The sequence below is a fragment of the Euphorbia lathyris genome, chromosome 9 (genome assembly GCF_963576675.1).
Source record: "Euphorbia lathyris chromosome 9, ddEupLath1.1, whole genome shotgun sequence".
Lineage (NCBI taxonomy): Eukaryota > Viridiplantae > Streptophyta > Magnoliopsida > Malpighiales > Euphorbiaceae > Euphorbia > Euphorbia lathyris.
In genome coordinates, this window is record NC_088918.1 from 71,681,763 (window position 1) to 71,705,717 (window position 23,955).

General features: G+C 34.1%; 2 protein-coding genes and 1 pseudogene across 2 annotated transcripts; 2 read left to right on the forward strand and 1 right to left on the reverse strand.

The window, feature by feature from the left end:
- Positions 1–100: 100 nt before the first annotated feature.
- LOC136205918 (uncharacterized) lies at positions 101–5,147 on the forward strand. Its single transcript, XM_065996768.1, has 4 exons — positions 101–478; positions 3,692–4,313; positions 4,455–4,743; positions 4,900–5,147. The coding sequence occupies exons 1-4, from the start codon at positions 382–384 to the stop codon at positions 4,948–4,950; spliced, it is 1,059 nt and encodes a 352-aa protein (XP_065852840.1). The 5' UTR covers positions 101–381; the 3' UTR covers positions 4,951–5,147.
- Positions 5,148–8,548: 3,401 nt separating this feature from the next.
- Positions 8,549–10,782, reverse strand: LOC136206291 (transcription factor MYBC1-like). The gene has a single exon (XM_065997292.1). It carries the CDS (start codon positions 10,284–10,286, stop codon positions 9,336–9,338), a length of 951 nt encoding a protein of 316 aa, XP_065853364.1. The 5' UTR covers positions 10,287–10,782; the 3' UTR covers positions 8,549–9,335.
- A 9,826-nt stretch (positions 10,783–20,608) lies between these two features.
- LOC136207420 (uncharacterized) lies at positions 20,609–21,479 on the forward strand (annotated as a pseudogene).
- Positions 21,480–23,955: the final 2,476 nt, after the last annotated feature.

Genomic DNA, 23,955 nt, shown 5'->3' on the forward strand with positions numbered 1-23,955 from the left:
CTTGTTTATATAGAGAATAGACAAAAAGAGAAAAAAAAATCGGAAAAGAGATGTTTTTTCAACACACAATATATAAAATAAAATAAAAATCTAAATCCCTTCCTTTCCTCCTTTTTCCCTTTCCTTTTCTCTTTTGCAATTTGCAATTCGGGTGGGAAGAGGAGAGAGATAAGGCCCCAGGGAGAGGCTACAACGGAATACGCAAAGACCTCTATCTCTCTCTATTACCATGATTCAATTTGCCTCTTGACACCTCCGCCTTCTCTTCCCTTTTTCTCTCTGTAGGGAAGACGAAGAGACTTTGCAGAGAGAATTATTTTTGCAATCCTTGAATTTCTTTTTCTTTTTTCTTTTTCTAGAGAAACGGAGGTATCTATAATCATGGACTCCACACAAGTCGCACCAATCAATGATAAGGAGTCAATGGTCGATCCTTTCTTGGTTGAAGCTCTTCAAAACCCTCGTCATCGTCTCACCAGTAAGATTTCGTATTCATTATTTGTTTTTCTCGATCTGTTTTTGTTTTTGGGTTTTTCGTATTATAGCGTTTTGGGGATTTTATTGGTGATTTTGAGTTTCTATTTTGTTGTTTAGGGATTGGGGTGTAGGGTTAGGGTTTGGTTGATTCATTGGAATGGAATGGAATGGAAATTGATTGCTGAAAACTCTGTTTATTTTATATCAGATCTAGGTTTTATTTGTGCGAATTTTGTAATTTTTGGTTGCTAGTCAATGGTTAGGGCAAGGAAGGTTAGATTTGATTGTCTCTATTGTGAAATTATTTGCCATAGTCGAACTAATTGAACTTTTTATGATTTTTCTAAGCCACCTGCAAAAACGTAGGATTGTTTGGGTTTCACCTCTTTCCCCATTCCTTTAACTGTTTGTTATTGCTGGTTACAATTTGATTATTAATGCAGTATGGATTTGGAGCTTCCTAGTGTCTAGTGTTTTTCAATTGATATAGATGTTTTGATTTTTGCTGCTGACATAATTGCATGTGCTTATTTTAACTTTGCTGCTGAGTAATAAAAGCAATTGTGTAATTTTCTGTTTCTGATAGAATTGTGTACCTTTAGGCATGGTACGTAATTGATTCTAAGTTTTTGGAGGTTTTTATGCCATAGACTTCAGGTTGCTTTGAATATATGTATTCATCCAAGGGATAGTTTTACTTTGAGGTTGAGGCAAGCATTAATGGAAGTGTATGCTTTGTTTTGAAGGGTTTCTGAACCTCTCATAATCCAAACTGGCTCTTCATAGACTTTACAGTTACGTAGTTCGAATAGGTAGTACATGTGCTTGCGGCATTGCTGTTCCGCAGCTTCTCAAGGGGACAAATAGTTATTCAGTACATAATAGGATTGAAAAGTGAACCTTTTTTCTTATTTGTGGGCTTTGAATTGGAAGCTGCAGCAGTTGGATAGAATTTCTTACATTAGGTAATGAAGGGAAACAGCCAAACTGCTGTAGCTAAAGACAGGTTTTTAACACCTTATTTTGTTTAATGAGTGGGAGAGTGGAGACCCTTTGCCAGCAATTCTAATTGAACTATGGGTTTGTTCATCAGTTATTTCTTTGTGGTACATGCAACCCCTAAATTTTGCAAACTTAGGCACTAATTTATTATTATTTTTTTGCTTACTAGATTTATTTTCCTTTTATTCTCCGTACAAGTTCTGCATCTGTCTGTTTATTTACATTTATCTTGGTTTGTATATCGAGCTAAGTCCATTTGTATTAGACAATTTGAGTATATTTTAAGATGAGCTTGGCCTTATATTTCCATTCGTGATCCTATTTCTTCAATGAATTAAGAATTAAATTAAAATGAAAAATTTGTACTTCTATAAGTTTGCTACTTTTACCTTTAAGGACTTGTCCCTTCCAAGGAAGTGGAGATAACTGATTATTCCTTCTTACAAGATAATAACCAAAAAATTTCTTGCAAAATCGGTACATTGTTTTCCTCTGCTAATGGCCTATTGTGTACATAGGCATTAGATTTAGAGACTGTTGAAATGAGTAATATTATACTAGTGATGATAGCACAACAGTGTTTTCCCATGCTTACAGGTGTTTCAAACCTATTAGAGAAGAAGTGTTCTTAGACGCTTGGATGATGGCTGTCATAGTAGCTATTATTTGATAGCAATTTGACAGGCTAATGATCATTATTAGCTACATAGTGTTCTAAGGAGTATGGATGATGGCTGTTATTGCTATTGTTTAGAAATTTTTACAAGCTTACTGTCTATTATTGATTGAAAGACTCCTTTGTAAAGCTTCCATCTGTCTGTTAGCTGTGATAATGACATCCTAATGGTCATAAGCTTTCTTTTCGAGAAAGAAACACAGTGAATTAGTGTGTGTTATGCCAACATTACTGCTTTGCTAGCTTGGAACTTTATAGACCAAGGGTTTGGATCTGCATGGATGGGCTTATAAAACATCCTAATTCTCTCTCTATATTTTTTTGAAGTTCTTAGAATGAATATAAAACAACCATCGAATACTGGTTAGTATTTCATCTCTGTTAACAAACTTCATCATAGGCTCATAGTTACATTTTATGAGAAGGTGGCTTTGTAGCGTTATTCATGGAGTCTTAGAAATTTGAAATGTTTAAAGGCTCGTTATTGTTGAAGTTTTGTTGCTTTAGTATTTATACAAAAGTTAGGTAGTATGCCTTAGATTTTGTGCATCTGGAATTTTTTTACATAACTAAATATCTTTTCTCAAGCATATGAATTATGAGGTTGTGGACGTAGCAGATATCATAGGTTGCCTGATAGCTGGGCCAAGCAAGTTAGAGTTATTTATGGAAGTATTGTAGAAAAAATTTAGGTGTGTGCAACTATAATTTTAAAATTTGAGACATCATGGTTTCTTGTAAAAGTTGATCTTTGCATGATATTGGGTAGTGGGGAACCAGGAAATAGCACACAACTCGGCAAACTGAAGACGATTCCTTGTTTATGTTTCTCTGCCTTCAGTAAAACCATATTTTTTTTGAAGAATATTGGATTGTTGGACTGAACATATCAAGTTACTGTTTTCTTTTAAAACCTCCCAGTATTGGGTGAGGAGGATTGTTGCCTTCGAAGATACAGAATTCATGTAACCCTTGAGGTCAATTTTTTTTTTCCCAGTGAATATTCTATTTGCAGTGATCTTCAATGGAAACATCAATTAACCCTTAATTTAACGGTTGAGTCTTAGCTGCACATGTGACCATTTGGATTGATGTATGTATTGAATCATCATTCACATAGTAAAGTAAACAAGCTCCTAACAGGCGTTTGAAATTAGACAAATCTACCAAGGCATTTGAAGTTAAAAATTTCTGCAAACACAATCTAGTTTATGACTAATATGTAGAAACAGATACATGTATAGTAAAACAATTAATCTCATATTTTTTCAGATATTGACTAGTTCTGAGTTAATTTCTGGGAATGGCTTTAGATTAAAGTCTGGTGGTGGGTCATTTGCATTGCTGAGTCATTTATTAGAGTTAGATTTTCCTGTTTTAATATTGCAAGTATGTTTTAGCCTTGAGATTAGCTGAAGTCCCTGTGGCTTGCGATTGCATAAGTTCTTTTCTGGTTGGTTTTGTTGGTGTGACAGTCATTTCATTGTTCTCCTTCAGGGCTAAAAAGATTCACTTTTTTTTTTTTTTCCTTTTCAGTTCTGCGGATGGAACTTGATATCCGGAGGTTTTTACAGAACCCAGACCAACAACAATTTGAATTCCAGCATTTCGCTACATCCTACCTTAGACTTGCAGCGCACCGTGTGGCTCAACATTATGGGTTGCTAACCATGGTACAGGATAATGGCATAGATGGCATGGTAAATAAGATTCTGGTGAAAAAAACAGCAGAAAGCAAATATCCTGCAGTGTGCTTATCTGATATTCCTGCTAAGCAGTTAGAAAATGATAAGCCAGATCAAGTTAAGATTGTTATTAGGCCTCGGCCTAATAAAGGGTCTATGAATGGATCTAATGAATTTGGATCGAAACGAAATCCAGTAAGAAGTGTAGAAGAGAGGAAGGAGGAGTACGATAAAGCACGGGCTCGCATCTTCAGTGGTCCTGGCAGTCCCAGCTCGGAGGATTCTGTATCTCAAGTTCCCATGGACAGAAAAAGCTTTAGTCCAATCAAGGATGAGTTTGAAGGTTACAGGAACCCTGCAAGTGAGCTAGACAGAAATATTTTCACCAGGGATGTAGGTTCATCTCGAGTTGCCATTTTCAGAGATAGGGAGAAGGACCGTATTGATCCAGATTACGATAGGAGCTATGACAGGTCAAGATTTTTTTTTAAATTAAGGGTTTTTATATGGGTTTATATCTTGGGCACCATTGTGGTTAATTTGTGATGTGTTATTTATTGAAGAAATTAATCTTTCTTGGTCAAACTAAATAACCACTTTTGCAATTGATATAGGTATGTCAGGAGCCTTCCGACAAATCAGAACTTCGCCATGGCACCATATAATATGCAGAAGGTTCAAGTTCCATTCGTGCAGTATGATACTGGTATTCCTCAGTTTGGTCACATGCCAAGGACTCAAACCTCTATCAACTATGTGCCTCAAGCAACCCCGGTTATGAGTCCCTTTTGCGCTGTGGGATCAAATCAAACTGCAAGAGACGCTGCTGCATACGTGCAATGGCCAAGTGCTGCAATGATGTATGCGCATTCATACGACCAATTTAGACATGCTGTTTTCCAGGTAGATATCAATTTTAACCTGTACCCTATTTCCTGAATCCTTTTTAAATTCAATCGTAGCAACAAATTTGATCATTGAGATTCTAATATTTTCTTGTTTGTTTTATGGCAAACTGGTTTCGTATGTTAGCTCTAACACTGTCTTGGTTACGTGCAGGCTCCATTCTGTCAGCAACCGCTAAGTTTTGATTACTCACAGAACCATTAAATATCATGAGCTAGATGGGAAGTGTATTACTTGCAGAATTCTGTATACTTGTAGGAAATTCCTTGTTGGTAGAATTGCTCCAGACTCATATTTTTCAGAACTACTTGTCCCATTTATAGATTTGAATTTGCCTTTTTAATTTGTGGATGTTACCTTAAGTTTGTGTAATGATATTACTAGTGTTTTGCTGCCTGCTATACAGACTAGTGATTGGTTGGGCAGAATGAACTGCCAATATTACTATTTATTATAGGGTTAATGTATAATTACACATTTAAACTTGTTAATTTTGGGTTTATGGGTTGACAAGTAAAATAGATAGATAGGGTCACATGGGGGTGATGTCAGAAAATTAGGTTAGCAGAATCTTTGCCAGCTCTTTAGATGATGATAACTTGATCACTACCTTAAAAGTTAATTAATAATTTATAATGTATGGATTGGATGTGATCTTTGTTAATGGTTTCTAGCTGTTGTAATGTGAAACTTGATCTGTCAACGTGTTCTCTTACCAACCAACATTTTACAAAAGTATGTGTTTTCATGTTGAGATCAGATCAGATTTTTCTATGTATTTTGTGTTACCAAATTAATGTTGGTTAGTGCCACATGATGCTTTTATGTTATGGGTAAATAATTTATTATCTCTCTAGTTTTTTTTATTTAACATACTATTTAGTCGTTTTATTTTGAAAAATACTCAATCCGTTTCATATTACAAAAGTTGCATAGAAATTAAGGATATTAAAGAAAATACATTATTGTCCCTTATTTATTGATTCCACTATTTATTTATTCTATAATAAGTCTATTTTAATTAATTTTCATAAATCAGCGTTTTATAGCAGGAAAAAAGATGACTAAACATATGAAATGACATGTATAATGAAACAAAAAAAAAGCCTCTAGAAAAACATGTAATATGAAATGAAAGTAATATATTATAAGCGTTTCTATCCTTTATCACGGTTAAAAAAAACAATAATCACTCATTTTGTATTGCTTTATAACTATTCTAAAAGCTAAATATGTAGTAAATTATTTACCCTTCTTTTATTAGAAATTTGGTGTATTTTTGTATTTCTAAAAAATTTCTATGCTCTAAAAAAAAGTACTATTTGGCTCAATTCTTAACAATTATTTTTCAGTTCTAACTAAACATTTTATTTTCAATTTTAACCAGTCTATATTTTTTTTCAATTTTAACAAGTCTATAATTTTCTACGACAGCAAAAAAAACCTACAGTAATAATTTTCAGTTCTTAGACAGTAAATAAAGTGATTTGCTTCATACCGCCCCTTATTTCCCACATACCGCCCCCAAGTTACAATTTTGCCCTTTCCCTTTATATTTGAAAAATTAAGTTCAAATTTTTTTTTTTTAGTTTTCTGTCCCGAAAATCGGGACATTGTTTATTGAACAAATTTACTCATGGCGGGTCCTGGACCCGCCATGAGTGAGAGCATGGCGGGTCTAGGATCCGCCGTGCTACTAACAATGGCGGGACCTGGACCCGCCCCGCTTATACTCATGGCGGGTCCTGGACCCGCCATGCTCTTATTGTCGGCGGGTCCTGGACCCGCCATTGTCTAAATGACGGCGGGTCCTGGACCCGTCCCGCTACGAATTTTGGTATTCTGTCCCGATTTTCGGGATAGACAACTTAAAACTAAAAAAAAAAATAAGTAGTTAGCATATTGTTTTTTGAATTTTAGCATGTTGTTTGTAGAAATATTTAGTGTAATTTTAGCGTGTTGTTTATGAATTTTAGCATGTTGTTTGTAGAAATATTTAGCGTAATTTAGATTTGTCGCAAAACGGGTGCTTGGACCTCCTGCACATAGGCAGGCGGGGCCAGGACCCGCCAACATGTAAAAGGAGGCGGGTCCAGAACCCGCCTCCCTTTAGACAGGGGCGGGTTCAGGATCCGCCCCGCTTCAGACGAGGGCGGGTCCAGGACCCGTCTTCATCTGAAGCGGGGCGGGTCCGTCTGAAGCGGGGCGGGTCCGTGACCCGCCCCTGACAAAATTAAAAAAAAAACAGAAATTAAAATACATTAAATTTAAAAATATATTAGATTATTATCTCGTCTTCAGAGTTTTCGTGTTCCGACGTTCTCGGATCCATAATTTTTGGTTATGTGCTTTGGGAGAGAGAGAGAGAATAGGAGGGTGATTTCAAATTTTTTTTAAAAATAATGCAAAGGGTATAATGGGTATGTAAGGGGGCGGGGGCTGTAAAAAGAGGGCGGTGTACGGTAACACCCTAAATAAAACTACAAAAAAAGGTAGAGCTGTACAAATTAGGCCGCCGATTATTTTTTTTTTTTTTTGGAATAAAGTATAAATTTTACCGTTTTCAAACAAAATCAACTTTAACCCTAACTAGCAAAAAATTTATATTTGACTCATTATTTAATTATCTATTTATTTTGTTCCTAACACATTTACAAACCATCTACAAAAATGCCAATATTGAAGTCTACCAGATAACAAGTATGAACAACTTGCCAAATATACGAATATACTCTTCATCGAAAAATTTATTTAAAAAATCCAATATGGCAATTGATTAACCATCAACCCGTTCAATTTTTTTATTAGGTAGGGATAGGTAAAATTGCATCATTTCATTCGACACTTCCCACAAAAACTATAGAATCAAATCTGACCCTTATCCCTATTTCTTTTCTTTAAATAGATCCTCAGCATTTTGAAATTATTCAATCTAATCTACTTTAAGTAATGGCTAAATTTATAAAATTATAAATTAATATATTTTGTCGCAATGAAGAACTAAATAATTATATGCTTAGTATTGTAGGAGATTTATGATTGCATTTCCCCTATTTCAAGTAAAGACACAGGATTCTCACATGGCCAGGCTCACCAAACTGAAAGGATAACATCAGACCTTTCTTTTTTTAATCCACAACGTGATCTATAAATAATTTGTGATTAGCCAAACAATAAACATGCTTAGTTGCCCTTAATCATTATTGCAGCTTATGAGCAGACCATATTAACTTAATCCTCTATTATTTTATTGACTTAATCTCCCCCAATAATTGAATACATAAACAAGATTCTTTCCCACAAAACAACATAAATATAGAACCAATAGATACTCTCTCTGCATCAACCAAAATATCATCCAAATCGCGGTAAGGAAACCAGCGCGGTTCAAATCGAAAACCGAAACCGAAAAGGCATGTTATATTGCTTTTCAGTCACATTGCAAACAAGAACCAATTTGCATAAAACAATCATATCTCAGAAATGCAGCAGCAAATGAAGACTCCAGGCTGATACGGAACGGTTTAAACTATATCGAACATATAGATAATACGACGCCATAACGTGAATTGACACCTCTAACTCAAGCAAGTTCTAAGATAAAACACATTCTCCACCAATATATTTCACAACATCTGATATCAAGTTCAAAATTCAGCCGGAAACAGTACGAAAACTTAATGCGAGTAACTGAAACATCAAGACACAGTCATGGTTAATATGCGCAGTTGCAGTTTCTACATGATAATTCAACATGTGAAATTAAAAATAAAACAAGAAGAAAGTTAACGAACAAGTCGGGTACTTGAATGTTCATGGAGCATTAAATTAAATTGAACCGTCGAATAACATGAGGATTTTTCTCAACCCTTTTACATTGGTCTTTAGTCTTCTATGAAGTCATACAATGTACAACAAGTACAACTCATCTCTACATCACATTGGACTAATAAACAGAAAAAAAGAGACTCGAATGCCTAATAGATTTGGACCGATCGAGCTGAGAAACTCAATACCAAATGTGCCAATAGTACCAACCCGATAATTAGATCCTAGAGAAGATAAATTGCACTTGCCAGCATTATTTATTCTCATCTGCAAGTACAATACTCAGATAATTGCTGTTCCATTCACCCCGTCATGAACACAGAATAAGTAAAATCCCCTGACTACATTGCAAGACTGAGCCGGTTAAAGCAAACCCTCTACAAAATTCAGACTGGTAATTGATTGCCAAATAAGCGAAGAAGACCGGAGAAACATTTTTGTCTGGTCAATGGTCATCACCAAGACTGCTACAACAACTTAATTACACAAGTAGAAGCCTGTGACATTGATGAAAACCATAGGAGACACCTAAAATATAACTAGAAGCTTTTCGGGTTTGGAGATTGAAGGCGAAGGCGAAGACGAAGATGAATTCTACATTGAAGATTAACAACAACAACAACAACTAACATATCTGCCATAACCAAAGGCCTAACTTATAATCTAACAGAGCTACACCAATTTAACAAGTACCCATTTTAGCTAAATGAAAAGCAGAGAAAAACAAAAGATCAATTAAGAAGTCAACAATTACCCCAATTTCATTCATCTCCTGTAGGAAAAAGTGTGAGAACTTTCCTCCCTCCATTCCCACTTGCAGATTCCAAATCTTCCACATATGTTGGAACTGAATTGTGCACTGGAGCTCCCATTCTATGCACAGGTTGTTGTGATTGTCTAGACAAAAATGGATGCTCATATTGCCCATTTGGGGGTGACCCAAAATGCCCCAATTGCCTATGGTACTGATTCTGCAACTGGGGATGTGCCACCGCGGCAGCGGCTGCAGCCATCTGCTGCTGATGGTGGTGGTGTTGAAGTGCAGCCACAGGAACAAAGGGTAAGAAGTGTTCCGAATTAGGCCTCCCCGGATGTAAGAAATGAGCAGGCACTGGAGAACTAGCAAATAAATGATCAGTAGCTGAATCTGAGCTAGCAGCCACTCCACCACCATTAACACCACCACCACCACCACCAGATGAAAGCCCCTGCATCCTTTTCAGATACAATCTATACTTCTGCAAGTGACTAGCTACGTTTTCTCTGGTTAACCCATCTACACTCATAAGCTGCATTATAGTTTTAGGAACAGCATTTTTAATCCCTAAATGTGCCACAGCATCAACAAACCTCTTATGCAGCTGTGGAGTCCAAACAAGGCGAGGCCTTTTAAGCGTTCTCGCCGGCTCATCCCCGGCAGCACCAGAACCTAAGTCAGCTGAATCAGCAGCGTACTCAGCCGAATTGGGTTGTGAAACCGCCAATTGATGGTTCGGGGAAGGAGTGGTGGCAGTGGGCGGAGGTGGAGGCGGAGGAGGCGGCTGATTTTGTTGAAGTGAACCCTTATTGGCGGCGATATTAGTATGATTTCTGATATCAAAAGCAACAGCAAGATCAGGAGTAATTAGGGTTTGAGATAAAGGCATAAGCTCATCAGGTGATGGAAGCTCTTCTTCCCATCTTGAAAACCAATTAGAATCATCATCCCTCATATCTCTCTCTTTCCCTAAATTTGACCCAGAAACCCAATCCCAATTTTCCCTTATTTGGGTTCTGTAAAAAAGAGACCTTTTTGGGGATATGGGTATTCAATGCACCAATACAATACAAAAGGTACAGACAGAGAGTGAGATAGATAGATAGATATCACATGGAATTTTGAAGAGAAAGACAGAAACTTTATCAGTGACTAGGAATAGAAAATTGATGAGGAGGAAAGGGGAGGCGGAGGAGGTGGCGGAGAAGTGGTGGTGGAGGAGAATTTGTCAGAGGAGGAGGAAGGGGGTGGGGGGGAGAGAGGTTCGAGGTGGATCTTGTTTTTCTTGTTTTCAGGTTATAATAAGGGTACTATTTGCTGCTGATGCTTTTTCCTTATGATTTCTATGGTAACTCAGTAGTTGTTATTTGTTTTTCCGGGATTTGGGGGTTTTCTCTCTCTTAACACTTTGAGAGATTTAGAGAGAGAAAGAGTTGAGAGTGAGTGTTCCAATTCCAATCTATTTTCCTTTTTCTTACAAAATCTCTATTTTAATTAGATTTTCAATAATCTATTCTTAAATAATAATAATAGTAACTCTAGGAAGTGGATTTCACGCGCCACCACCAAATGATAAATAGTTAGATCAAAAAATAATATTAATAATAATAGAATATGGTTCAAATTTGTCGATTGTGGTGTTTGAGAAGTTCAAATTTAGTTTTAACGTATGAAACGGCTGATTCTATTTCTTACATTTTCAATAAGATCAATTTTATTTCTAACATTTTCAAATAAAATTGATATTATAAAAAAATCAATAATCTGGAATAATAATTTCGTGAATTCTTACCGATTGTTTTCTAAATGTATTAATGACATTGATCAATATAAAATCGTTTTAATGGAACATTTGGCAGTCATACGTGGTTTTGACTCAGCTGAGTCATCAGAGTTATCAATTAATTTAGTATTAGAGTAACGTTTATCTTTTCAAGCAAGATACCAATTTTCTGCCAATCACCTACTCTCTCCATCGAAAGCTAGCTGTACAAATCCTTTTACAAATCAAATTTAATTTATTTCCATAAAAAGGATGCTCATCCTTCTTCTCTTTTATTTTCACCAACTTTCCAAAACCCTTGCATGTGAAGATGTAATAAAATTTGACTAAGTGCCTATATGATATATCCCACTTATACTTATTAGTGTCCCACAAAGGGTAAAAGAAACGTTAAAAATCTAACTTAGGAAACTTATCATTTGTTAAGAGAAGGAAAGGGAAGACGAGGTGGCAGAAATAATAATAATAATAGTAATAATAATAATAGAATACGGTTCAACTTTATCGATTGTGGTGTTCGAGAAGTGCAAATTTAGTTTTAACGTATGAAACGGTTGATTCTATTTTTTACATTTTCAACTAAGATCAATTTTATTTCTAAGGTTTTCAAATAAAATTAATTTTACTCCTTTCCATATTATAAAAAAAATCAATAAACTGAAATTGATTGTTTTCTAAATGTATTAATGACATTGATTAGTATAAAATCATTTTAATGGAACATTTGACATTCATATGTGGTTTTGACTCAGCTGAGTCATCAGAATTATCAATTACTTTAGTATTAGAGTAACGTTTATCTTTTCAAGCAAGACACCAATTTTCTCAGCCAACCACCTACTCTTTCCATCGAAAGCTAGTTGTACAAATCCTTTTACAGCTCAAATTTAACTTATTTCCATAAAAAGGATGCTCATCCTTCTTCTCTTTTATTTTCACCAACTTTCCAAAACCCTTGCATGTGAATATGTGACAAAATTTGACTAAGTGCCTATATCCCACTTACACTTATTAGTGTCTCACAAAGGGCAAAAGAAACGTTAAAAATCTAACTTATAACTTAGGAAACTTATCATTTATTAAGAGAAGGAAAGGGGAAGCGAGGTGGCGGAAATAATAATAATAATAATAATAGAATATGGTTCAAATTTGTCGATTGTGGTGTTCGGGAAGTGCAAATTTAGTTTTAACGTATGAAACGGTTGATTCTATTTCTTACATTTTCAACTAAGATCAATTTTATTTCTAAGGTTTTCAAATAAAATTAATTTTACCCTTTTCGATATTATAAAAAAATCGATGAACTGAAATAATTTCGTAAATTCTTACTGATTGTTTTCTAAATGTATTAATGATATTGATCAATATAAAATCGTTTTAATGGAACATTATGTTAGACAAACGATTACGTCTGTCTTAAAAATGTTAGATGTGATTAACCAAAAAACAAATCTAACACATAAAAATATATAAACAGTAAAACTGGAAATTAAAAGGAAAGAGATAGACAAATCTGAGGCATGTATTAGCAGTTCCCTTAAGACAGATGTCGTCGCTATTGACGATCGTCTCCCAGGATACAACAGATTATGCAAACGAACTCAAACCGTGTGTAGCCTAGTTATCACCGGAGTATGAAAACAAGAACAATGTGAACAGACAGAGAGCAGGAAGAATCCCAGAGAATATTTTCTCCAACAGTTTCAGCAACTTGTGAATTTTGACAATCCATTCTATATAAATAGAACTCGAAAGGATATGTCATTTCACGAACAAACACGACTGTACACGGACAGCACGACTGTTTATGTACAAACACGACTGTTCACGAAGGACACGACTATTCATGGAAGGAGGTGTTTGTTGGTATTAAAATTAATAAATAATTTTATTCAAATTTTTCCAACAATCCCCCACATGAATAAAATTAAAAACAAGAGGATTAGGATGTGGTGATAACTTTCTACAGAAGATATCTGCATAGGATAGGTAGCTAATGTGCCTTGAACCTTCCCTTGTGAAAGTATATTTACTTTACTGGCTGACTAGTAGACGCGATGTCTTTGAACTATTCTGCCGTTTGTGTAAACGATGATATACCCCACATAGATACCAACATAACACGGTATGGTTCCCATGGTTATGTTCGTTATGGTCATGAACATCGTCTGGTTCTGCGAGAGTTTAAGATAACTAGGCCCCACACTAGTCTCCATCGAAGCGACCCCACTTCACTCTGACATAGGTGATTTATTTGCTCAGAATACTGACGCACAATGTATCATTAAAAGCATATAGCTTAACCTTTTTCCGTTGGTGTCACTGTTTACATCTAGGAATGGACGAGGGTTTAACCCCCATAGTGAACGCGCAAGGTTTATGCAATTAGGTTGTCCCTTTGAACCTAGATCTTGGGATCTCCAGTCAACTAGGTAGGGTTTTCCTTCACATAACGCCTCTTCTCTATGGGCTTTAGTCTCATTCCTTTCGATGGATTTTCAAGTTGATCTCGGTTTAACCTCTAGGTTAGCGGATCCGCTGTGTTATCCTTTGATTCTACAAAATCAACAAGGATGACACTCGTTGAGATCAATTGACTAACGGTGTTATCACACGGAAGCTTTTTTACCTGTAACTCATCATACAGAAGCTTTTTATACCGTATATTCATCGACTGATATGATATTTTTCTTCAATTTCATCATTGTAACGTACTTATTTTAAGGCGATTTGATTTCTACATTTTTAGTGACTTTCATAAATTAAATCTAGCCAACTAATGTTCATCTACCAGCGTCTAACTCGGCTAGATAACATCACTGCTCAGATTTGTCAATTTATGACATTTCACATTTCTAATGTAAATCCATCATTACGCGCGAGAATATCAAATATGGAATTTTCGCATATCATAATCATCTCTAAAGAAAACATATTTTCTTTTGTCAATAAGTCTTAAAATTCATGCCAATGAATTTTCTAGACTTTCATTGTGGCTTATACGTTGCCACTGGTACAAGTAGGTTTACTGCCTCTGAAGTGACTGTGTTCTTAAAACCGGATCCATCTTCAATTAATGTACATGTACCAACACATGCCAAAAAGCAATTAATTTGTTTATACAAACAAAAACAAGACAATCATTAAGAACAAAAATATATCGTTTATATATTTCTTTTATCGTCCAATTTGTCACAATATAATTTCCATTCAAAAAGTATGAAATTATATATTATGTTCGTCAAGATAATCTATCTAATTTTTCTTGTACATCTCTTTGGAAAAATTACTCTGTTAGTTCAAAAAGACAACCGAAACAGAAACAATAATAATAACATTATAAAATTATTAGTACCATGAAAATTACATAATTAACACTAAATTATGAAAAACCTGAATTCACGAATGGAATAATTTGATACTTGTCATGCATCATTTTCTCCTCTTGTAATCACTCAACATCCATTTTTGTAACACATTTATCACCCAAATTGTGATGCTCGAGTTGCTGCTCTTTTTAAAATATTCGTTGTTGAAATAATCAGCATATGATACTTGGAGTAACTATACTCAGCATTGCAAAATAGATGGAAGGTATCTGTCTTAAATTTGTTCTTAGCTTTGTTAACATATTCTGTCTTTACTGATCATATTACATCCGTTTCAAATGAATAACTATCCTTACTTCTTTTTCGTGTGTATTTCTGGAAATCACAAAAACAATAGATCTATCTTAAGAATGTTAGACAAACGATTACGTCTGTCTTAAAAATGTTAGATGTGATTAACCAAAAAACAAATCTAACACATAAAAATATATAAACTGGAAAACTGGAAATTAAAAGGAAAGAGAACGACAAATCCGAGGCCTGTATTAGTAGTTTCCTTAAGACAAATGTCGTCGCTATTGACGATCGTCTCCCAGGATACAACAGATTACGCAAGCGAACTCAAACCGTGTGTAGCCTAGTTATCACCGGAGTATGAAAACAAGAACAATGTGAACATACAGAGAGCAGGAAGAATCCCAGAGAATATTTTCTCCAACAGTTTCAGCAACTTGTGAATTTTGACAATCCATTCTATATAAATAGAACTCGAAAGGATATGTCATTTCACGAACAAACACGACTGTACACGGACAACACGACTGTTTATGTACAAACACGACTGTTCACGAAGGACACGACTATTCATGGAAGGAGGTGTTTGTTGGTATTAAAATTAATAAATAATTTTATTCAAATTTTTCCAACACATTTGACATTCATACGTGGTTTTGACTCAGCTGAGTCATCAGAGTTATCAATTACTTTAGTATTAGAGTAACGTTTATCTTTTCAAGTAAGACACCAGTTTTCTCTACCAACCACCTACTCTCGCCATCGGAAGCAGTATAAATCTTTTTACAACTCAAATTTAACTTATTTCCATAAAAAGGATGCTTATCCTTCTTCTTTTTTATTTTCACCAACTTTCCAAAACCCTTACATGTGAAGATATGATAAAATTTGACTAAGTGCCTATATCCCACTTATATTTATTAGAGTCCCACAAGGGGTAAAAGAAACGTTAAAAATCTAACTTAGGAAACTTATCATTTGTTAAGAGAAGGAAAGGGAAGGCGAGGTGGCGGAAATAATAATAATAATAATAGAATACGGTTCAAATTTGTCGATTGTGGTGTTCGGGAAGTGCAAATTTAGTTTTAACATATGAAACGGTTGATTCTATTTCTTACATTTTCAACTAAGATCAATTTTATTTCTAACGTTTTCAAATAAAATTAATTTTAATCCTTTCGATATTATAAAAAAAACCAATAAACTGAAATAATATCGTGAATTGTTATTGATTGTTTTCTAAACGTATTAATGACATTGATTAATATAAAATCATTTTAATGGAACACTTGGCATTCATACGTGGTTTTGACTCAAATCAACTGAGTCATCAGAGTTATCAATTACTTTAATATTAGAGTAACGTTTATCTTTTCAAACAAGACACCAATTTTCTCTACCAACTACCTACTCTCTCTCTCTCCATAAGCTGTACAAATCCTTTTACAACTCAAATTTAACTTATTTCCATAAAAAGAATGTTCATCCTTTTATTTTTACCAACTTTCCAAAACCCTTGCATGTGAATTTATATTAGGCTTAGCACTTCTGTAAATTTAGAGATGCGATAAAATTTGACTAAGTGCCTATATCCCACTTATACTTATTAGAGTCCCACAAGGGGTAAAAAAAACGTTAAAAATCTCACTTAGGAAACTTATCATTTGTTAATAAAAGGAAAGGGAAGGCGAGATGACGGAAATAATAATAATAATAATAATAATAATAGAAATGGTTCAAATTTGTTGTTGTTGTATGTTTTTGGAGAAGTGCAAATTTACATGTAACGTACAAAATGGTCCCACTGTATCTCTTACATTTTCAACTAAAATCAATGTTATTCCTAACGCTTTAAAATAAAATCAATTTTATTTCTGCTAAATAATTTTTTCGATATTATAAAAAAAATCGATAAACTGAAATAATTTCGTAAATTCTTGCTGGTTGTTTGTAAATGTATTAATATCATTAACCAATATAAAATTGTTTTCATGGGACGCTTGACATTCATGCGTAGTTTTAATCAAATCAATTGAGTCGTTAGAGTAACGTTTATTTGTTCAAAATGAGCACTGGTTTTCTTTGCCAACCACCTACTCTCTCCAGCGAAAGCTGTTAGAATAGAAATCCTTTTCCAACTCAAATTTGACTTATTTCCATAAAAAGGATGCTCACCCTTCTTCTCTTTTATTTTCCACCAACTTTCCAAAAACGTTATGGATTAATTTATATTAGGCTTAGCATTTTTGTGAATTTATAAAAATATTGTGTTGGATTTGATCCAAAATTGAGATGTGATAAAATTTGACTAAGTGCCTATAGCTCACTTATATACTTAATAAAGTCCCACAAGGGATAAAACGAATATGTAAGAAACTTATCATTTGTAAAAAGAGTTTATAAGTTGGTGCCTCATACTCTTGGGGTGTGTTTCAAGAAGTATCTATTTTTGTAAAAGAGATAGAACCAATATGATGTGTGTTTAGCCTTTTGATCAACATACGACATCAGGCATGTCTCTCCACCATCCGGTACATGCAGTCATGTTACCGACAGAACTATAGAGTTGATGATGTAATGCAAAATGGTAAACACATTAGCAATATGCATGTAGTACATGTATATTTTAAACTAGTCTCTTGCTTTGAATTTTTTGTATGAGCTCGGGTTTTCGAAAAAAGTGACAGTATTTCTTCATATTTCTAAATTAGGAGTTCTGCCCGAAATTGGTGCCCGATCGGGTACACAGTTACCGATCGGAAACCGATTTCATCGGCTACCGATCAAAACTTATCGGCTACGTCCTAGACAATCTACTGCTTTCGCTATGGAGTCACCAATCGGACACAGATTGGTGACCGATCAGCAACACCATCACCGATCGGAGACTAGCATAGTAAAAGACGTCTCCGATTGGAGACCATCGAGTAGTAGCAGAGAAACTAAATGCTTTGTGTTATTATTACTAAAATGGGCTAACCCCGGACATGCAGAACATGCATTCTTCCAAAAAAAAATTATCCTAGACATGTTTCTACCCCTAGTTCAAACATGTAATATCCCGAAAACCCGAGTTCATAGTAATCTAATTGTTTTAACTTAGTTTCAGTGAAGAAAACTCACATGTAGCTTGGAGGAGTGTGTCTCCCGAGACAACACATCGATACTGGTGCCTCCATAGGCAGTGTGCCTGAATATAGGGTCATCACAATAGGATGCCCATTGACCCCAGCGAGCAATGGTAATAGATATGCGAGTGAGGGAATAACTCCGAATCCCTAGATCGCTGCTCAAATAGCATAGGAGCGGCTCTCTCGCTCAAGTCTGAACTCGAGGCACTGAAAGCTCGATGTCTAACACGACTTTGGTTTTCCATTGCTAAAATCTGAGGTATTATATATTGAGGAATGCCAAAAGTTGGTTAGTAATTTGTAACCAACAATGACACTCTCCTACTTTATTTATAGGTTGCCTGTCCGCAAGGATCACTGATCAATGATCCATGCAACTGATCGACGACCTAACCGCTGATTGGTTTCCAAATCTTTATATTTAGAATATGAATTTGATGGGACACCTATTCAAATGCATTTAATCAAATTAAAGCACATTGAATACAATCATTCAATTATTTTAACGTCAATTTTACATTTATTCATATGCATTAATTACATTAAAATGTCATAAATTCAATCATATGGTTATTTTTGACATCTTTAACCCCAAAGAAAGGAAATTTCCTGCATTTCTCAGTGCAGGTTTTTCTGATTATCAAATATTTTGCTAAGTGTAATCATTCCAATTTAGCTCATAACTTCAAACCATCAACACGGGTTGTTATGAAGAATCTCTCGGATGAGGTCAAACAGGTCTAAATTATCAGTAGCATCAGACCGTTAGTGCGGATCATTACAATATTCCAACTTAAACGTTTGGACGGGACACATATCCAAACCAGTTCTCATCACCTCCGGGGCGAGGTATTATAAAAGTCCAACTAGTTTTCAGCACCTCCGAGATGAGGTATTATAAAAGTCCAACCAATTTTCAACACCTCCTAGACGAGGTATTATAAAAGTCTGACCTTTATCCACTTCCCGCCATAGGAGGCGTAGAGGGCATTCGGCCATGCTCTTTTTTACTTAATTTCACTATAAGTAAGCTCAGTTGAGTATAAGTTCAGTTGAGTTTTTTTTAATCTAACAAACTTTATATCAATTTAAATCAGAACGAAGAACATCAAGCAGAAAAGTGGGAGGACTGTCCCACTCACTACGTACAAACATAGACCTGACTGCCCTAGCTAGTGTATGAGCGGCCTGGTTTGCTGAACGTATAACAAAAGAAATAACTATAGAATCTAAATCTTGCATAATAGAAAGACAATCATGAATAATATCATATAAATAAGAAAATTGCACTGATGGTTGTGTGATTGCCATTTCGACTGATAAAAGTTCAGTTGAGTTAAGTTAAGTTGAATTCAATTAATTTAATTTCAGTTCAGTAATTTATCATTATTTATTATAATTATATTTATTATAATTTATATATAATTTATAATTTAGTATTATTTATATATAATTCATCATTATTTATTATAATTATAATTATTTATATATAATTTATAATTTATAATTGATATATAATTTAATAATTTAGTATTATTTATATATAATTCATCATTATTTATTATCATTATAACTATTTATATATAATTTATAATTTAACTATTATAATTTATATATAATTCATCTTTATTTTATTATTATAATTACTTATATATAATTTATAATTTATTATATATATAATTAATTATTTTATTATAATTATAATTATAATTTTTTTATATAATATATCATTTATCATTATATATATATATATATATAATTTATCATTATTTATTGTAATTATAATTATTTATATATATAATTATATATATATATATAATTTATTATAATTATAAGGTGTAGGCTATCCTCACTCTGTTGAAAAACAAAGTAAAAATTACTTTGCTGGATCTGCCTTTCATTGCGATTATGCTTAATCTAAACCATTCAATTTATTGTAAAGATTTTCCAGATATTTAACCTGTTAACTTATTCTCCCGGTTTCCACTTTTTATTCGCCATCGAACATCGAGATCGTCTTCATCAACTCGGCACTCTTGCTGTTTATTAACTCTTTCCGTAATTCATGGACTCTTGGTCTTCATCACTGGTCTCGATCGACTCAACTGAGATTTTTCTTTCTACCTGTAATTCATCGACTCTGTCTTCTAAATTTTGAAATTTATATTTGAAAGCAGATTGTATTGATTCGATATTGTGGAGTGTTGGGAGTGTCAGGCGGAGGTGAGCTTCTTTTCTCTTCTATCCCTGTTACTCGTCCTTTCTTGCAATTTCTCTGCTTCTGCTTCACTTTAGCCCTTGAAAAGAGGTTTAAAATCGAATTAGTTTTAAAGCATCAATCGTGATAGTGTTCGCTACCAAGTTTCATTAATTTCAAGTTGTGTGTATGTTTTTCTAAATTCTGTTTTGGGTTTTTTTTTATTAATTTCAAGTTGTGTGTATGTTTTTCTAAATTCAGTTTAGGGTTTTACTTCCTTATCACTGGATTCGTTCTCGGTTTCTATTTTTATTATTTTTGGGCATAGGATTGATTTGGTTTTGCAGTTTTAGTCTTTCTTCACATTGTTTTTTTTTTGAAGGTGAAGGGTTCAAATACCTGCTAAATCATATGTTAGACATATCAAAATTGATGTTTTGATTCTGGTCTTTCCTATTACGTAATGGAATTAGTCTTGAACTTTTGACAGGAATTAGCCAAGACTGCTCATCTTAATCAGTTTTACATCTACTAGGTAGGACAATGAATTCAATCTTATTGCCTTGTTCTCCCATTCCTCAACCTCATCATCATTTACAACCTTCCACTAGTAGAATCTATCATCATGTTCCATTCTTCTCTTCTCGTTCTGGTTCTCCTTCATTTTCATCCAGCTTACACTGTCACCAGTCATCAATTGCTCCTAATGACATATCCTTAATAGCATTTGAAGATTTTGTTGAAAAAGATTGGTCATTTCTAGATTTCAATGACTTAAAATCCAAAGAAGAGCATAAGAAAAAGATGAGTCAGATAATTTGTGCTAAGAAGATTGAAGAGAGTTCAAAGGTTATGGTTTCAATTGGGTCAGAAGAATTTGTAGATGAGTTGGTTGAAACATTACCTTGCTTGCAGTCTTTTGCTGGTTGTTCATGATTCACTTTTTATATTAGCTTGCTTAAAGGAAAAATATGAGAAAGTAAAATGTTGGCAAGGAGATGTGAATGACCTGCCAAAAAACTGGGGTCTTTTGGATATTGTATTTATATATTTTGTGCCAGCTTTGCCCTTTGAACTGGATGAGGTGTTTGGGAAACTTGCAAAACATTGCTTGAAGAAAGGTATGTCATTGTTTGTCAAATTGGTATTATGAATGCAAATTTTTGTGTGTCTGAATTGACTAATAATAATAATAGGTGGAAGAGTGGTGATTAGCCAGACAGAAGGAAGAGAAGTATTAGAGCAGCAAAGGAAAGAATACGGAGATGTTATTGTTTCTGAATTGCCTGATAAAACGAGCCTGCTCAACATTGCTGCTCATAATTCTTTCCAACTAACTCACTATGTGGATGAGCCTGGATTCTATCTTGCTATCTTCCACTTTTCTGGCTCTGGCTCTGCCTCTTCTGCTTAATCTTTGAACACAAGAAGAGAGTAATGAAATTTTCATGCTTTTTTATTCTGCAATCAATCTCTTCATTACTTGCTTTCCTCCAATATTACTCACACAAAAATATCACTTAAATAAATCTAAAACCCTTATTACATCTTTATACTTTCGCAAACTATCAGATTAGATTAAATTATTCTCAACGTGATCAGAGTACCGAGAGGAGATGTTCCCATCGCTGGCAGTTTCCATTGTCTCCTGATTTAGTGTATTGAGATGATAGAAGAGGAATTCCCACTATATAATGAAAGAGAAGCGATAGCCGCTCAAATGCACATCTGAGACCTGCATTTCATAATTCTGGTTAGTTTGGATTAAGATGCCTTTACTTTCCCATTGAAAACTGAATTCGATCATTCATGATTGAAATTCTTCTTCTGCTCATATTGTATTGGTTTTAGCTTTAGTAAAGAATCCTTTGATGGAATTGTTTGGCCTTTTCATAATTCTGGAAGTTTTCAATCCCTTTATCTAATTAAGATACAAAATAATGAACCTTCTTGATTGATTGGTAGTTATAAGTATTTATTTTTTCTGAACGCTCAGACGTATCAAACTGAACATTACTGCAATTCTGAGGCTATGCTAATTAGTTGTTCAATGATTTTTTATGTATTGAGATATTGTTGTTGAGTGTCACAATAAAAGGCTTTCATGGTAAATGTTATTTGTGTTGTGAAAATAGAATTCTGGAATCAAAATTCCTCTGCTAGTTTTTAAATCATTGTTATGAAATCATATTTATTGAACACCCCTTTCTCTAACTCTTATTGTAAGAGATTTTAATCTTTTCTATTATTATACTATATTTATACTATATGTTATATTTGCATGAATTTGAGTGAAAACTGAAATTTGAACTCTTGATTTGAAACGGGAGATAAAGAGTATATCAATACTGAATGGCACTAGGAGTATGTTAGACTGTAAAATGCTTTGGTGAAAACTTCGCTAGATTGTTAATGGCCCTGATGTCCCGAGTAAGTTTGTTGGTGAAACTGAAAAAAAATGTCAGAGACCTGTTTGCTGATGCTGAAAATGATCAAAAGATGAGCTGTGAGGACCTTCATGATTTGATTCTAGGCCTTTTTTATCTTAGTTCCATAACTATAATGGCATCATATCCTTTTATTTTTCAGGTGATCAAAGGAGCTCACCAGTACGTGTCTACACTTACAAGGTAACTGGTTAATGTTTCTGCTGCAAATATGAACTGTTAATTTATTGTGTGCCTTCTAGTCAAGGTTCAAGATTGTAATATAATGTGTAGAGAATTCCATGTAGCTCTTTTAATCAGAACATGAAGAATCATTTCATGGTTATTTAACTGACCCACCTGATAATCTCTTTGTTGGGATGATAGTTTGACTATCTCTGCTGTGTTTGTTCTGCTTTAGATCCTTGAAGCCGATCTATCACAAGTGGCAATGGTGATGGAACTTGAGGATGAGATAGAAGTGACTGATGATATCGAAACAGCAAATGCGATTTTAGCGTATAGATCACAAACAATATGAGGTTGATCCTGATTAGGTTGATGATATTGTTTATGTTATTTTGGATTTTGTTATTTTCAGTTTTAATTATGACGACTTTGGTGCCAAGATGAGGCTAATTGTACTGATATTGTTTTTGAATGAAATTTATGTATGTTTTATCTTCTTTTTGCTGCCTTGGATCTCCCAAATTAGGAATTTGCGGACAGAAAATTCGTCGTAAAATTATAAAGCTGGTAAAAATCTTTTAGCTACGGACGGATTAATATGAAGTACCGACAGATTGGCCACCGTAATGCTTTCTTTTTTAAGTGTGTAAACCATTGTAGAGGCGGTTTAAACTATGGCTAGAAAGCGTCGCTACTAAAAACCCTACCCCGACGTCCTATAAAACGTCGGTGACAGTAGCAACGGCAGCATTAACTACACATATCCCACGGTTTTAACCGTCACTAAAGCAGAAAATTCTGTCGCTAAAGGACTTTTTTTTGTAGTGTCCTCTTGATCAAAGTTTTCACTTTTTTTATGGCAACACTGGTGAAGTATTATTTTGAATTAATTTTTATGATTTGCATAACCTATCTGGAATTTCCATAGAAGTCTCTCATTTCAATTGATGGAAGCACAACTTACGAACTAAATGATAAGTTTAAAGTGAGATTAAATTTACGTAAATCTTTTGTTTTTAGACATAATTTACGTTTTTATAACTTTATAAGAAAAAATCCACAAACCTTGTGTCAAAATAGAGTTTTACGTAAAACCTTTAAATTTTATGTAATTACCTAAATCTTTTATTTTTGGGCATAATTTACGTAAAATTGAACTAAATTTACGTAACTTTGTTATTTTATAAGAAAAAATCCACAAACCTTTTGAAAAATAGAGTTTTACGTAAAACCTTTGAACTTTACGTAAATCTTTTATTTTTAGACATAATTTAC

What these genes read in the sequence shown, in the direction of transcription:
- LOC136206291 (XM_065997292.1), bottom strand. Translation starts at nt 10,286, where the DNA reads ATGAGGGATGATGATTCTAATTGGTTTTCAAGATGGGAAGAAGAGCTT.
- LOC136205918 (XM_065996768.1), top strand. Translation starts at nt 382, where the DNA reads ATGGACTCCACACAAGTCGCACCAATCAATGATAAGGAGTCAATGGTC. An exon ending in TACGATAGGAGCTATGACAG is followed by an intron (nt 4,314 to 4,454) that starts GTCAAGATTTTT and finishes CAATTGATATAG; the next exon opens with GTATGTCAGGAGCCTTCCGA. An exon ending in TTAGACATGCTGTTTTCCAG is followed by an intron (nt 4,744 to 4,899) that starts GTAGATATCAAT and finishes GGTTACGTGCAG; the next exon opens with GCTCCATTCTGTCAGCAACC.